At 46.6% G+C, this 17,394-nt stretch overlaps 1 protein-coding gene across 1 annotated transcript in view; it reads left to right on the forward strand.

Moving 5' to 3' along the window:
- Positions 1-14,963: 14,963 nt before the first annotated feature.
- MARCHF4 (membrane associated ring-CH-type finger 4) overlaps positions 14,964-17,394 on the forward strand; it is a 100,847-nt gene continuing 98,416 nt past the window's right edge. The window contains exons 1-2 of the mRNA XM_033064573.1: positions 14,964-15,023; positions 15,139-17,234. Coding sequence (XP_032920464.1) covers positions 16,776-17,234 — 459 coding nt within the window. The 5' untranslated portion in view covers positions 14,964-15,023; positions 15,139-16,775. The remainder of the gene's footprint in view (positions 15,024-15,138; positions 17,235-17,394) is intronic.

Genomic DNA, 17,394 nt, shown 5'->3' on the forward strand with positions numbered 1-17,394 from the left:
TATGATTTTGTGAACATCTTCAAAATAAAGTGGTTACTCATATTTGCATCAGTTACAATAAAAGTTAAAATAAAATGTTTTAATTATACATGAGGCTTGACTACACACATGGAGATGCCTTTCCTGAACAGTCACGTTCCCCATGTGGGTCACCAGAGCAGTAACTGGGGAGAAAAGCAGAGAAAAGGCCCTAGGGAACACCATAACCCCCTCCCATCTCAGAATTTTATTACCCTGCCCAGTGGCAGACCCAGAGCTGCCATCCTTGTCCCCAGACACCATTTTCTCCCACCTGACAGGCCCTTTGGCTCGGGACACTGAAGCCAGCTGGCTGTTTCACAGTTTATTCATTCTTCTCTCTGCTGGGTAATTAGAAAAGGTTATCATTAAATTGCTTCCTGATTAAGCAGCAGTGACTGCCATTAGTCAGGAGCTTGTCAGCCTGAGGAAAAACAAGGCAGGCAGGAAGAGTGAGGTGCAACTCAGCACACACCACAGCCCTGGGAGGGCTGTTCCTCGCCTGGCAATCACACGCAGACACGAGCACACCACATGCACACAGGCACTTGCAAACACACCACGTTTAAAGAAAACCACAGGCTAAGGAGCTTCTCTCAAGCAAAAAAATCAAACCTTTTTGCACATTCCAGGTCCTCTCGCTGCAGAGTGTGTTTGCTAGGAAGGGATGCACAGCCTCATGATCTCTGTCCAGATCTTCTGCCTTTGCCCTTTCTTCCCCTGCAAGCCAGCAGACTCCAGGTGGCTGCACAGCAGAGAGAGAAAGGAGCAGATGAGAGACCTTTTTTCTCTCGTTCTTGTCACAGTTTTAACTGCCCAGAGCTAAACCAGATCCCAGTGTCACATATGGATGAGAGAGAGAGGGAACATGCAGAGCATAACCCCGCAATTGTTTCCAGCCACCTTCTCCCTGCCAGCAGCTATCCAGTTCCAGGTCTCTGGCGATGGCTTCTTATGCTTTGAGAGATCTTGTGGGGAAAAACTTGGGAAAAGTGAGAAAAGCCCCATTCGAGGACTGTCCCCAGCTCATGCAAATGTTGAGAGCAGAGCATCATTTGCAGAGAGCTGTTGAGTTGCACGCTCAGGCAGACACAGACGTTGAAGCATTTGTTCCATATGGCACAAGTTCAGCGAGACACAAGGAGCAGCCCGGCCATGCAGAGAACAGACCTACAAAATGAGAGGCCACTTGCAAGCAGTTTGCTGGTGCACTCCAGGTGTCCTTTCAGTCAGAACATGCTTCCAGCAGTGGCTTGCCCCACATACTGGGTCAGGGGCAGAGATGCAGAGTGAAAATCCTGGGAGGACTGGGCGGGATAGTGCACCCCAGCTCTGCTGCAGAGGAAGTGGTTCATGTCCTTCCGAAAAAATGATCCCATAGGTAAAAAATTGAGTAAATGGGGTTCTCAGTGTTGTTCTTAGCAGGATGTTTGCATCATTTGGATTATGCTCTAAACCTCCTCTCATGGGCTGGGTTGGCTGACTGCTGGCTCTAAACGAGCCAGAACTGCCTGTATTGTACATCTTACATGAGCAGCAGCTAATACCTGAATGACGAGTCTCCCAAAACTCCAGAGCCATTCTGGAATCTCATGGATTATTCTTTGAGGGGTCTTAGTTTGGGCTTTAGAGGTCCTACTACTGTCATGTTGAAAATATTTGCCCCATTTCACTTTGCCAACACACCTTGCTGGTTCTCCACATGAACAGAGCTGGCTTCCTTCCTCCTGGATGTGTGGCCAGCCTGCATTCTCTGCTGGGGCTGAACTGCGTGAACTGCTGTGTGTAGCAAAACTATCCAACAGAGAACTGGAAATCAGCCCAGGCTAAGGGTCCTGAGATGCCCCAGCTTCTGGGAGGGTTTTAGTAGCCCACACTGACCTCAGAAACACCATAACCAATGCCCAATTGCACTAATCTTTGACCAGCTGTGGAGAACGTGTAGTTGCACCTTCTGAAGTAAATTAATCCCATGTTATCAGTTCCAAGCCAGATAAGACCAGTCAAGTGATTGGACCAGAGACATACAGGTCAGCTTTTAAGAGAAGGTTGTGGTGCAGGGAGAGTCAGAGAAAGGCCTCTGGACTGTTAGAGCTTGTTGCAGTTGGAGAAACCTTTCTTTTAGGGTCTGACCTGAATACTCTTTACAAGACCTGTCCTGTGTAGGCTGTGGTGTTGTGCTTCCTCTGCTCTGGTTTGGGATCCTCAAGGAGGTCAAAGCTGCCTGATGGAGAACTGGAGCCCTGATCTAGGAGGGCCAGGTGTACTTGGGTTTGGGGGAATGCTAACCCTACATCCCCTACCATTCCCTGGATTTCTTTCCTTAGACAGCTGTTAATCCCCTTTACTTTCCCTCTGCCATTGAGGCAGATCAAGGACCATGGCCTCTTGGCCATGACAGCTCAGGCCTTTTCCCTGAGCATCTTTATAGGACCAAAGACAAAATTCGGAGTTTGCTGAACCCTGCTGTCCTTGAAGCTCTGATGAGAGGGCATTTGCAGAGTCTTTTCTGTGAATTTTTCTAGCATGAGAAAGTTGCTCCCCTCCTCTGACTGCCAGCTCAGTGAAAACCACTTCTTTTTTCCTGGTGTTTGGCCACCCAGAGCAAGAAAAATTAGTCACCCTCCATTCATTTGAAGCAGCCTCTTTTATCTACACAGCTTGTTCCTCCCTGGCATGTTGAAGCCTTTCTGCTCTTGTTTATAGTACAATCCCTCCAACAGATTGCAGGGTCCCTTTTCTGCCTTCTGTCCTTCTTGGCTGGATTCCCCTGCATAGCTCCTGTCCAGAGCAATGGTCTGCACAGCACATGGCCCCTGCTTCACTGCCAGGCCACTGCCTCACAGAGCTGCTGCAAGGCTGACTCTACTCGAGATCCTTTGTGTCATGCAGCCCAAGTGTGGGGGGCAGCTCATTGGCACCCAGAACAAAAATTTAAAAGAGAAAAAACCCCACGTCCTACATTGAGGTTCAAACAGTGTTTCCAAAGCTTCTGTGTCACCAGCATTAACACCATAGGAGCTGTGATCCAGCTGGGGTGAGGGCACTGGCAATGTAGACTCTCCAGTATCTCATGCTTAAGAGTGGAGCAGAGTACACCCCTCTGCTTTACACAATTGGTTGGGATTTTTTTGTTCAGATGTTCAACAGAACTTTATCTTTGTGAAACACAGTTGAACTGGCAGAAGGGCCCAAAATTAGAAGGAAAGGCTTGTGTGCACACAGAGACAATTTAACTGCATAAGCTTTATTTCTTTAGGAAATGAGGTTAAACAAAGCAAAGTTGCATTCCTAGTTCTATTTTGGAGCTTAAATTATTGGCCTGTTTTTCAAGCTCAGAAAAAGCAGCTAATGCTATGGTTTTGTATTTATATGAAGCCAAGTATTGAGATCCTGTTTGTTAAAACTGGTCACAGTTCTCTGCCCTTTCTCCTCCTGGTGGATAAGACACCCAGAGATATTGAGATATTCTTTAAGCAGTAGGTGGTGTGATATTACACCAATGTAATATTAATGGTCCCTTGCTCTTTCAAAGGAACTGCATCTTTCCTTGAAGGATCTCAAAGCATTATCCAGACCAAAAGGAATTGGCAAAGCACCTCTGGAGTTCTGTGGGATGCAAGGTCTATGCCAGGGGGTCTTCCAAGAGACAGACCTAGACGTGTGGCATGCTCAACACTTTCCTACAAGCCTTGAGTTTACAGTGGGTTCTCATACAGTTGTTTGCCATCCTCTGCTGTGGCTTGGATGGAGGCAATGTAAGACCACTGTTTGAATTAGAAATGTGGCTTAGCAGAGGACTCTCTTCCACCCCAGTCTTCACTCAACCAATAATGCAGAAAAGTTGCTCTCATCTTAGAAACTTCTGTGATTGCAGTTCTTGGAAAGTGAGCCAGAATCTGGCCTTGACAAACAACTCATGCTCAACTTGAAGTGTGTGCTTAAGCTTGTTAAGCCTGCTTCTTCAACAGAGAAGATTTTCCTTTGTGTTGGGAGTCTCATCTGCTACAGAAGGGGAAAGTCACAAGGATTTGTTTGTTATATTTTGTATAGCAGCCTGATCTAGCAAACACTTGCTGTCAGCTGCAGTATTTTGCTACCAGCTTGTCTCAGTGATTTCCACTGGGCTCCATGGGATAGCAATTATTCCACAACAGGGAGTGCTCTTGAAGTGTCAGGGCAGTGTGCTTGCAAGGTACTGCTGCAATCTGCCCATACATCTCTTATTATAAACAACAAGGGTCATAGGCAATGGGAGTGCTTTGTTTAGGGAGGGCATTTCCCCTTCCTGATCATAGTAAAAATCGTAATAGCCAGATCCTGAGAAACAGCCATAGAGGTTCTCCTTAAAAGAATGTGACTACAGAAAGCAGATGCTCATCAAGTTAAATAAGGAATTTAATTAGCCAGCATTTTATCTTGTTTTCAGCAATATGATGACAAATCACATCTTAATAAAATAACATTAGGGAGCAGCACAATTCCAGTGCTTCAGGAAATGAGAAGCAGTATAAGTTATAGGCCTGTTCCCACCAAAGAAGTCATTCCCATTCAGAAATCTGACATGCTGTGAAGATAGATAATGTTTTAGCAAAATGGCCCTCTGGCATTTAGAAAGATTTACACCACTTTTGGCTTTAAAAGGCTTAATACAGGGTGGTGAGGGAGAAGGAGTAGCATGACTAGCTCAATGGACTGGTAATGCAATTAATATTTTTTATTCCTGTGGTGGCACAGGTATGCAGGGTTCTTCACAAGTGAGTAGAACAAAGTTGTACCTTCCTCAATGGGGCTATAAATAAACACAGATGTTATACATTGTACAAAAAGCAACAAATTTAATGTTTGTCGTGTAGTCAAATATGTCATAATTCAACCACAAGCTCTCATTTGATGTTTTGCATAACATACTGACTCTTGCCTAACACTGAGAAAGGTTTATGAAGGATCCACAGAAAGTTCACTCATGACCTCGTCTGAGAATTGCAGAAGTTTGTCTAAGCTCAACTTCTGGGACCCAAGAAACTACTGTTGTTTGGAATGCTTACGTCCAGTAAAAAGGGTTAAAAAGCGCAAGAATGACAGTAACAGATGAGGAGAATTAGTTTAATTATACAAGAATAAAGGAACTACTTCTCCCATTCAACATGGCTGTTCACTGAATCCTTCCTTTTGTTTGTACCAGGGCTCAGACCCAAGTTTTAGGTGACAGATTATGTGATTATCACATAGCTGTCTACTATAAAATGCACATTTTGATCCTAGATGATATATTGAGGCAATACATTTTCCTTGCTGATCATATATTTTAACAACAGTTATTTCTGATGGTCTATTTGACATTTTCCATCTTTCATATTCAGAAGCTTTTCCATAGAGCAGCTATTCCTATTGCTCCATAGAAAGGAGAAAAGTGTGAGAGTTGTCTGGTTGGATCTCTTTGTCATGCAAGGGTGCACACATACAGAGACAGTACAAGCACTGAGTTTATTGAATCAAAGACAGACAGTGCAAAAGGGTGGGTTGGGAGTGCGTCTCCTCTTTTAACAGGCAAGAAATTTCTTTTACGATTATCTTGCGGGAGCTTGACTTAAGACCGAGTGTGGAAGAGTGAGGTTTTCTCTTCTCTCTTTCGGTGGAAAAAATTGAAATGTATTGACCTGGAAAATCCAAGCTCAGAAGCAGCAGCTGGGTTTTCAGCAAGTCCCTTGATTATTTTCTTGTTGTCCATCTGGATTCACTGTAAGACAGAGAAATCAAGCACTGTCTCTGAGGTCAAGTGAAGTTTGGAAATGGCCACCATTTCCATGTAATTTTGCCAGGATGGGGGCGCTGCTCTGTGCTCTGAGAGCGCTGCTGGATGTCAAGGTTTCTAAGCAGTGGTGGATATGACTTCTCATTTGCAGAGCTGTTTGCAGAATTGGACCCTAAGCCCTCCTGGAGTGAATTGTGAAGCAATGCTCAAATCAAATCAAGATGCTTACTGAGATTGCACCATGGCACAATATCATGCTGACAGAATTTGAGGCTAAAAGCAGTGACATTCATGTCCTGCAATGTCTAATGCAACATTTGGTTGTAAAATGACAACTGAGTCCTGGAGGACAGACTAACCCCCATGTGCCCTGAAAATACTTTCCAGTCCACAGACAAGTTAAAGACCAGGTCTTGAAAATCTTCTGATCAGTGCCTGGACTTGATCTCTTAACAGCAGAACAAGCAGTTCGCTCTGAATTTGTAGATACTGTCAGGTTTTATTCATAGGCATGACACCTTGCAGTATTAATGTTCCCTGTGGATGCAACCAACTTTTTTTTATAGATTTTCCACACTTTCATTAATTACTTAATTGGCACACAGTAGTATAAGAATTGAAGTGTATTCCTATAGGACAGTCATACTTCAGACAGGCACCAAGTTATTTGCAAGTTGAATTAAAAACAACTGAGAAAAGCACTTTCAGTTGTCCCTGCTTCATCCCTGATTTCAGCAACAAAGCTGATGTATTGCCAAGTACTGATCCCACTACCTGGGATTTGTCCAGGTTGAGAACTTATTAGCGTTTATTTGAGGGAAGAGGGAGAGAGAGGGAGAACACAGCTTGTATAAATCAGATTAAAGTATTGACAACTCCTAAGCAATGCTCATTCCAGGAACAAGCTCACTGTGTAATAACACCACTGCTATAAAAGAATTGCATTTTGAATGTATACCACTCTGCAGATATCTGGTGGTTCATGAGTTCTTGAGGTTTAGCTCTTAAAAGACAAAACAGGATTGAAGAAAAAGTTAAATACTCTAGCTAGAGATTGTGTGAATGATTTAATATGCGGGAAACTTAACAGCCACTGGACCCTGCTCTAGCTGATGATTCAGAGCCATCTTGGATTAGAGTAGAACTCATTACAGATGATACAGACTACATGAAAAAAATCCAGGTCTTGACCCAAACCTAGTGAGCAAAGAACACTGCTGTGTGCCATGATTTACCTTGACTTGCACATTTCAGTGGGAAGGCATGGTTGAATGCAAACCTGAAAGTACAAACTCCTGTCTCTTCTCCCAGTGTGGCTGCTGGATGACACAACCATGAAATATAATAGTCAGTGTATGTTAAGAGTCTTCCTCTCTGCCTGGTACAGGCCATGTACAGGTAATGTACATTTGTCTGATTTCAGCCACAGAGCTCTTCAGTGGCTGTACCAGTATCCCAACCCCTTTCCCCATCCCTCTTTCACACACACACAGAGGCAGTTGAGCAGTAGCAGATGGGGAAAGAAAATAGATAAATAAAAGTGTCAGGAGGATGGATTGATTTGCACTTGGTCTCCTCTCATCTCTCTGCATATGTCTGCTGGTATGTAAAGATCACACAAGCAAGGGACTTAGCACTGACCTGGAAAATTTATATCACTGAACATAAAAATGAATCAAGAAGAAAAATGTAGGAAGGAGGTGGTCAGGCAAGAGAACAAAAGGAGATTAATTTTTTTTCCCTTGTACATCAGGATTTCATGGGCACAGGGATTTTACAGGATCACATGGTGCCAGTGCAACTGCAGGTGCAGTTCTGCTTCAGAGAAAACAGACCATGTGGGCAGTATCCTGTGCTGAGATCCCTTGAGGTTTTGATCCTTTTCTGCCTAAATGAGGGTTCCCCAAATGGCACCAGAGCCAGTCAGGGGAAGGCTCAGCAGCAGAGTCCCAACACATGATGCCTTTAGATAGAAGACTCCATATCTGTCTGCACATTCTCCTGATCCCCAGAAGGCTCTACCAGCATCTCCACACACCCAAACGGCTTCAGGGAGGGCAGGAGAATATCTCAGTGTATCTGGGCCAATTCTCCTGTGATTTACCAGTTTTTCATTAAGTCTTGATGCTTAGCATAGAAGTCATACCCAGGATCACAGGCAGGCTCAACAGTGGAATGAGGTTCAAATTTGGCCTGTGTTTTATGCACGAAAACCTTCATTTTTAGAAAATGCTGGAAACGTTTTTCCTAAGGCACCATTCTCCAGGGCATCCTTGCCTCTTTTTCATTGCTAGTTTTTACACAAATGCAGGATCTTTGGTGCTTAGTCACTCTACTGTTCCTGCTGTTTATTGCCTCCAACGGGCATAATTCTCTGCTTAGGAGACCTTTGCGAGTTGCTGTGGAGGAGCCGTGGGCTGTTGTCATCCTGTTTCCAGGGGGCAATAAACAGCAGCAGTCAGACTTCCATGGAAGAAAGATTGTGTGGTTATTCAGTCATAAAAAGGGGGAAGAAAAATAGAGATATATTGCATGTGTTCTTGCACATCACACAAGGATGTGCAAATTGCTCTCAAAGAGAACCATGCTATGAGGCAAAATAGTTCCCTACGCAGCACTTCACTGCTGACTCCAAGGGGGAATTCTCTGGCCTGTCCCTCAGTTTCCCAATATAAATCAAAAGAGTTGTAGCTCTTCCCATCTAGCTTAAGTGCTTTCAGGGACAGGAATCAATTTATGTCCTTACAGGGCAGGTCAGGAAGGCAGGGTTGTGAGTTTGGGTATGATGCAGGGAGAGAAGTTTCCTGGGGTTGACAGCTTGTGTTTTCCTCCTCTTTTTGAATGAGAGCACATTTGTCTGGGAGGAAGATCCAGAGAGACCACTTAAGATGGAAAGGGTTGGTATTAGAGTCAGCCCATCACCACAGTCATCTGCATTATGGCCTGAGGGTTAGAAAACATCACCAGAGAGAGCCCAAGGCCTGTTAGGAAGGAAAAGCCCCTTTAGCAGCATGGAAGTTCTGCCTACAGGCGGACACTGGCTCAGAAGCCAGTGCTTTTGAGGGTTTCCTTTTAGGGTCTGTGAGACTGAATATTTCAGTCTACTGGGATCAAGTCACTAGGAACTGCATGACCCCACAGACTAGAGGAGATTTCCAGCTCATCAGCACTGAGGGTTCATCCCACAGAAAAGCCCAGGCACTCACCACCTTTATGGAGATGTTCAGCTTGTGGCAGCATCCATCTCTAAAACGGTCCCCCACAATAAAATGTAATTAAAAAACTCTTTAACTACATAAGCTTCTAAATTAATTAATTATCTTGGCAAGAAAATGTGTATGGTTTTGAAATCTCCCTTTAATTAACATAAAGTGCATTAGGAAGCAGTAGATCTGGGCCATCACTTGGATGTAACAGTCTCTCACTTTATGTGCTCCTGAGGCCCTGGGAGAGTGTCAATGCAATGTTTAAGCTCCTTTTCAAATACTGTGTCTGGGCCACCTGCAAGGCCAAATCCTCCTTTTCAGAACAAAATTTCCATTCTGCGGTACTATTGGGGGATGCTCCTTTGAAATGCAATGGTCAAAAATCAATTCCTGTTTCCATGAGTGTGAATCCACCACCTTTCCCCACTCACCACTCTTCTATTTCCCTCTGTTTTCATCGTCTGCACAATGCCACCTGCAACAGCCCTGCCTTTAAATCCACACTCCTCTCTTCCTGATGGAGCCCTCAGTTCACTCATTGACAGACATTGCACTTGTCCCTTGTGCAAAGGTGTGGGGAGAGGTCACCATGGAGAGTGATACTTGCAGTGAGACCTTTGTGCACTTATTATTGACAGTTGTGCACTTTCCTGTGTTTCTGATGTGCATTGGAGCATATTCAGGGCAAGAGAGAGAGACAACACAGATTCTTAACAGGCTGTGGGTCGGCCCAGTGTTTTGTGCCTGACATTTCAGGCAAATGTGGGAGCCTGCTGCCTTCTGTGAAAATCATGTGAAGCTGGTGCATATGATGGGTAATTCTTCACACAGGGAGACACTAGGATGTCCTACTGTGATGTACTTCAGTGTACCTTTCTCTGATCTCCAGCGTCTCCGCTCTTCTCGAGACCCATTTTATACAATGAAGATTGCTTAGGAGACACCTAAAAAGGTCTTCTTCTCATGTCTGGCTCTTGGCCTCTGCCAACATGGAAACTCACCTACTACTGATGAAACTAAGCAGATAATCTGGCTTGAAAGCAACTTTGCTACTTGCACTATACTTTTGCAGCATGTGTGTATCTGCCTGCTGATCCAGAAACAAGCTGCTGTAGATGGGGAAGTTATCTGAGCAGCCTAAGATGTTAAATCCCAAGATACATATCACTAAGAATTTGGGGGAACAGTCTCAAATATCCAAATGTTCATTATACTGAAGGAGAAGTGTAGCTCAAGAAGGATCTTAGCACAGGATTCACAGGATTCATAGGATTAATCTCCTGGACATCCTGGTGTGGTATCTCTATGCACTACCTATTTATGCCAGGTACAGGTCCTCCTGAGGACAGACATTTAGTCTTACAAAACTCCTGCTTGTTTTCTTGAGTATGGCAGTGTTGTGCCAGATGATGGTCCTAGGGGGAATATCCTCAGTGTTACTGTGTCTGCTGGTGAATCCCAGTAACCAAGCAAATGCTGGATCACATGCTAGGTCCTTTCTGTTCACCTGAATTTGGAGAGCATGGAATAGCTCTCAGGATCAGCACCTAATGAGCTTGTTTAACAACACTGTTTTTTCTCTAAATCCCCTCAGACAAGTGTAAGCAAGTTCTAGTACTGTTGTGTGTCACTAAAATAACATACATCTGAGAATGCAATTAGACACTTGAAACAAATTTGACTTGACTTAGGAGAGTAGTAGAAGTATCCAAGGGACCTTTGATTATATACTTTATTTTTTTTAATGCCTAATTTTCAGGTCCCTTTAGGTTTGGAATTTCATGACAATTACTACATTCCTGGATAGTTAAATCCACTCAGTATTTGGCTGAATGCCTTCTGAAGATATCCTGAAACACACCATCTATTGCAGCTGCTCTGTTCCAGTCACAGTTCTGACTAGTCATCCAAGAGGACAAGGAATTCCTTTTGTAGGAGGTAGTGTAGGACTTGTTACCAGGAAAGCTCCATGTTTGAAGTTGTCTAGTCTTGAAGAGAAGTGCTGTGGCACTGCAAGTTTGAATTTTAAATCCAGAGCCTAAAGGAGGAAAGGTGGGGGCTGTCCTTATCAGCAGTAGTATCTTCTCACCCACATTCTTCTGCACATTGACTGGCCTCAAGCCTGCTTGTAGAGAAAGCTCAATAAAACAAAGACATGGATTTCTTCGTGAACGCAGGGAAAAAGATGTGCAGTTGTACTTTGCTTTGCTTGGGGTCCTGTTGCTGGACATGCCTGATTTTTCAAAAAAGAACCAATCTTTTTCTCTCCCCTTTGTATAGGGCAAGCTGCCATGGAAATAGCAAAATTTGCCGTGTATCACCTCAGATACAGACCATGATTTTTGCAGGGAGAGAACAAGTGGAAGTTCAGTCCCTGCCTGAGGAGAAAGCAATAGCACAGGAACTCCCTGTCTGCAGAGTGTGATGACTTTTTTGCTCCAGTCCAAGAGAGCAGATACACCAAGGCATCTCCCCTGAGAAGATTATTCCAATCAATATATGGATTATTTCTGAATGTTTAGAAAATGTATAACCCCCACCTGGTCAGCCGAGCTTTCCAGCCACAACACCCTTTGCATCAACACACTTGCACCTGCCCAGAAAGAAAGAAAGACAAAAAAAAAGTGACATAGCTCCCTCTGGCCTCTGGCTGCATCTGCCCACAAGCTTCCTCAGCTGAGTTATGGTAATTACATCACTTGAGATTTATTTAATATCTCCATCCGGGAAAAAAACTAGGAAGTCTGACTGTGACAAGCAATCAGAGGGTACTCAGCTGATGAGCAGCTCCCCATCACGGAGAGAGCAGTAGGAACCTTTGATGTATTGGATTTAAGTAATGGTTTGCCAGAGGGATGGGGCCCATGCCACAGCAATCAAAGCTCCTCTGCACCATTAAGAGCTGTAAGTGGAGCAGGAGGCGCAGTGCAGCTATTGACTGAGTAGGTGGGCATGAAAATGGGTTTAGGTAACTGTTTACTTCCTGAGAGATGGAAAACACAAAGGAATGTTTCTCTGGCAGCTTTCTGGCTCCCTGACCCTCTCTGTCCACATCAGCATTTATATTGTCTGTCTCTCACATGCTTGTGCGCAATGACCGGTGTGCTCAGTTCAAGCTGTTCGGCTGCAGTCCACATAATGCTTTCCTGCTTGCATTTGCCTTCCCACTACCTCTGCCATTTAAAAAAAAATCCCAGAACTAACAACATAAAAAATAAAAATTTGCTTATATGATTTTATATCAGGCTGCCACAGAGGCAGATCAAGTATTGATGCAGCTCTAGCCACCCTTTCTTGCTTCCTCCACCCCCTCTGTGCTGAGTGATGGCTTGTACAGAGAGGTGACGAGGAGGCACATGAATAGCAATACTTTTTTTGTCCTTGTTGAGGGAGTAGCTAAGGGCAAATGGGCCCACACTGTGCTTTAGATAGCCAGTGTTAGAGCATCTGTGCTGAGACCAACCTGCAGCCTGATGCCTGAATCCTTCTAGAACAAACAGGCCTGCAGGTCTGTGCCAAGATGCATGGCCATCTCCCCAATCTAATTTCCTAGTCAGTAGTGTGGATGTAAGCAACCAAGAGGAACCAGTTCTCCACTCTTAGCTGATTGAGTCATATGGTTTTTCTTCCTCTTTCTGTACCTGAGGAGGGCAGAGGCAGTGTCTGCCAAAGCTGGTGCCTCCCAAGCTATCCTCCCTATGTTAACGTCTTGCCTGATAGTGGGCTCAAGAGACAAAGGATCAAAACTCCCAGAAACATATCCTTCTGCAAAAGAAGGTGCTGCTGATCATTTGCTGCACATTGCTTCCTGTGATGCAAAATTAGGAAGACTGAACTGGCCTCCTAACAGCTCCTGATTCTCACTGGCATCTCACCAAAGTGTCTTGAGCCAGCTCTCTCCAGTGCAAGCATTTTAAGCAAGACACCTTGATCCATACCAAGGAGCCTGAAGGTAGCATCCAAGTGTGAAAACATTGGCAGTTGTCCCATTTACCAAAACAGGAATAATAGTACCCACTCACCTCTGGGAAGCATATGGAGCACCTCCGATTTATTATTTGTTTTATTTATTTTGTCACATTTATCAGCCATTCAACTCTCTGGGCACACAGCCCATACATTAAAACCCAGAGTATAACACAAAGATCTCCTCTACCCTGAGAATATCCTTTCTGTAAAACCAGGCATGGGAAGGAGGGAAGGATGAAAGATGCTTTACAGAAGCAAAGGATGACAACAATGTATTTTTCTCCAATTCTGTTGCTGATGGAACCGTTCTGAAAATGTTGGTGACATCAAGACAAAAAGATGGGAACAATGAAAAGCATGGGGGGATGGTGGTGGAAAGCCATCCTACAGCATGGACACAGAGACTCGGGCTCTAGCCAGCCTGTCTCACACACAGGAAGTCTCTAAAAAGCTCTTTCCATTATTATTTCTCTAATGACCCCATTAGACACATATGAAATTCTGAGAAGCCTTAAATATGTTGTAGACAGCCACACTGGCAAATCCGCCCAGCTTTTCTGAGGAATGGCAGGCTGCATTGATGAATGTTTTAAAGCATCCCAATGTGTAATTTATTTCCTGGAAATTAATTGCATGTGCTGGTTTCATTTTCCTGTAGCAAATAATCAGTCTGCTCCTTTTTAATTAGGTAACAACATAGATTCCTCTACTAATCATGACACGGTGGTTTATACATGCCATGTCTTTTTCTAGAGGAAACAATTTCAAATTATTGCCTAGGGTCCAGCACAACTTTTAAGAGACATGAGATTATTTATCAGTGGTATTGTCTGGGTCACTGCCCAGGAACACCTTGCACACAAGACCAGCTAGAGAACCCAGACTGGCATTAGTGCATGCAATGGCCTCCTGAAGGAGAAATTTAAGGAAGAAACTAAATTAAATGAAATTATGTCTGACCCAGGCGCCAAGAGGTGTGTCCTATCTCATGGGTATTCACTGGTCCCTGAGCTGAGACATTGCACTGACATTAACCATATTGCATAGGCTGTATCAATAGTTGGTATCAGTAATACTTTTGATCCACATCAAATTCAGCACCTTTGTCAGCTGCTGTTCCAGCTGGAATGGCAAATACCATGTCCCAGTGGAGACCTAAGTTTCCCCTAGCATTCAGAGGCTGCATGGGTCTGCATGGACACACATAGCAGGATGGGGTGGGGATAGCCACTTCTGCTGATGATTGCAGAGAAAAGCTAATGCCTCCAGCAGCTGCTACTTAAAATTTTCAAACAGGCTGAGAGAGTAAAAACTATTGGCCTTGGCATCCATTCATTACTTGCTGCAAAACTCTAATTAAGCAATAGTATTCAGTCATATTTACCCTCCACTGGGCTACAAGGAACCCATATTTCTACTAAAATACATACTACTGAAACAAAACAAAACAAATCTATCAGCAAAAAACTCTGCTCGAGTAAAATGTAATAATAATATCATAGCTATTAGACCGTGAGATCCTCTGCAACAAATTAATCTGCTAGGGAAAAGTTTGTTGGTGTAAAACCCGCACTCGCGGCCTCTGCCTCCTGCCCCTGGAAGTTCCCGAGTGTCACAGGTGCCCGCAGCTCCCGGTGGGAGGTGGGAACGCGCCCGGAACGCGGCGGGGCGCAAGAGGCTTCGCCGCCTTCCGGGTGCCCCTCGGCGGCGGGGCGGTGCGGGGCTCGGCGGTGCGGGTCGGGTCGGTGCGGGTCGGGTCGGTGCGGTCGGTGCGGGTCGGGTCGGTGCGGTCGGGTCGGTGCGGGTCGGCTCGGTGCGGGTCGGCCCGGTGCGGGTCGGGTCGGTGCGGGTCGGCCCGGTGAGGATCGGTGCGGGCGGGCCGGTGCGGGCGGGCCGGGGGAGCGGCGCCGGCAGAGCCGCCCCTCCGAGCCCCGCCCGGCCCCGCCCCGCCCGGCGGAGCTGTCCGCGCCCCGTGGTGCTGAAGCCGCAGCGCCCGCCCAGCCCCTTCCCCGCCCCTCTTCCCTTCCTCCCCGGCGTGGGCTCTCGCAGGCAGCCGGCAGCCCGGGGCTTCAAAGGTTGGGAAAGGCTCCATTCCTTGCTTTGATTCTCCCCCTCTCACCCCGCCTTTTTGGTTTTTCTTTTTCTCTCTCCTTTTTTTTTTTAATTTTTATTTTTAATTTTTTTTTCAAGCCGGGGGAGGGAGAAGAGCGCGGCCACGTCCCACCCCTCCCTTCCTGCAAATCCCCGCTCGCACTGCAAACAATCTGCCTTCCCCATTGCATCCAAGGGAGATAGCAACAGCAACATCATCACGGCAAGCCGGATGGGAGAGCGGAGAGAAGGCTGCTGCTGAGGGAGGAAGGCACACACGCACACACCAGCTCGATGTTGCCAAAGCGGTAGGAACCGCACGAAAAATAAGCCATGCTGCCCCATGTGTCTGGCGCATTGTGCTCCATCCGAGCCTAAAGGAGGAAGAAGAGAATTATCGGCTCCGATTTTTTTTCCCTGCCAGCGAGAGTGCGACAGACTTGCGATGGTTGAATGTCAATGCCTGTGAGAGAGAGCAACAGTCAGAGCAGGAGGAGGACAGAAGGGGAGGAAAATGAAGGTGGGGACGGTGGTGGAGAGAAAGAAGGAGCCTCGTCCAATGCATCAAAAGGAGGTCCCTGCAATTGCTGATAGAGCCCTGACCGCCTCGCCATCCACAATGGTCTGTACAAGCTGCCAATGCGTTTGATGACGTTCCTGTTTTGTGAAAGGAGGAAAGGAAACGTGACCATGTAAGATCCACGTTTCCCCGGTCAATTACATACGAAGAATAGATCCGATTTCGACGTGGGTTTTTGGTCCAGGATGGTAACAGCTTAGGGAATAATACAGCCGCCTTCCCTCATCAATTTCGCTCTGATTTTTTTTTTTTTTTTTTTTTATTTTGGTGTGGTCCAGGCAGCTGCTGGAATAGAGAAGGTCAGAATATATAAATATATATAAAATATATATGATATATATATTATATATATATAAAAATATATTTGTCTCAGTGCATCTGGGATTAAGCTTATTGAATGCTAATTATTTCTTTCCGGACTTTTAATATTTACAATTAAATCTTTTAAAGGCAACGGTAAAATCTGAAGCCACCTGGGAGTACAGTGTTGAAAACGTAGGGTGTTTTCCCACAAACAATGTGAAGGTCTTTTTTCTCAAAGAGGCAATTTTGATAATAACAACAGCTACCAATTTTGCATTTTGATAGCCAGACCAGCTGCTATTTTGTCTGGATGCACACCGGGATTCGTGTGATCGGGTTTTATTTTTTAATTGAAAAAAAAAATAATATAAAATAGAAGAAAAAGGAAAATTACTTGAGATGCCAAATACTGTCGAGAGAACCATATTCTCCCTCCTCCCTACACCCACCGGAGACGTGGACCCTTCTTTTTTACAGGCTTAGGAGTTGTGAGAGCTGATCGGGGGCTTTCTCCCGAGACCGCCGCCTGCGCCCCTGGACCCTCGGGCGTGGGAGATTTATTTCCTCCCGCTGATTTCTAAGCAAACTTGTGGAGGGGGGGAAAGGATACCTCGGCAGCACAGAGTCGTTTTTCTTTCTGGTGTGGATTTTTTTTTTTCAATTGCCGTCCCCGCCGGGTTGCAGCGGGCTGCCGGGGACTTTTCCCCCTCGCCCTCCGGCTCCGCTTTTGTGCGTTCCCCGGCGGCCAGCGCAGCCCCCCCGGCACTGCGGCCGCCGCGGAGCCCCCCCGGCCGCGGGGCGCCCGGCTCCTGCCCTTTTCTTTCCCCCGTGCCCGCCTGCCAAGGAAAGGCACATGTTAATACCACCCGGCGCGGGCATTTTCTGCTACTGCTGCTGCGGGCTCCTCCGTCCGAGACAGATGTTGCGAAACCAAGGCCTCCTCAAGTGCCGCTGCCGCATGCTCTTCAATGACCTGAAGGTCTTCCTGCTGCGGAGACCCCCCGCGCCGCCGCCGCCCTCCCCGCCGCCGCCGCTCCCCATGCCCGGCGGCGCAGAGGCGGCGGCGGGGGCCGCTCCGCCCGGGGGGCGCGGGCCCGGCTGGCGGGCGGCGGGCGGCGGCGGCGGCGCGGCCAGCCCGGCCGCCGAGGAGTGGGGCAGCCCCGCCGGGGAGCCGCCCGCCTCCCTGCCCAGCAGCACCTCCTCGGATGACTTCGGCAAGGGCAAGGCCGAGGACCGCTACTCGCTGGGCAGCAGCGTCGACAGCGGCATCCGCACCCCGCTCTGCAGGATCTGCTTCCAGGGGCCCGAGCAGGTGAGCGGCGCGGGCGGCGGGCGCTGGGCTGGGGGCCCGTGATGCCCACGATGCTCCAGCCTGAGGGATCCTGCTGCTTGAGGGGTGTCTCTGTTGCCCGGAACAGCACCCCAAACCCAGAGGGGCTCTGCCTTCTGCCCAGGCCCCGGGATCCAGGTTT

The sequence above is a fragment of the Catharus ustulatus genome, chromosome 7 (assembly GCF_009819885.2).
Source record: "Catharus ustulatus isolate bCatUst1 chromosome 7, bCatUst1.pri.v2, whole genome shotgun sequence".
NCBI lineage: Eukaryota > Metazoa > Chordata > Aves > Passeriformes > Turdidae > Catharus > Catharus ustulatus.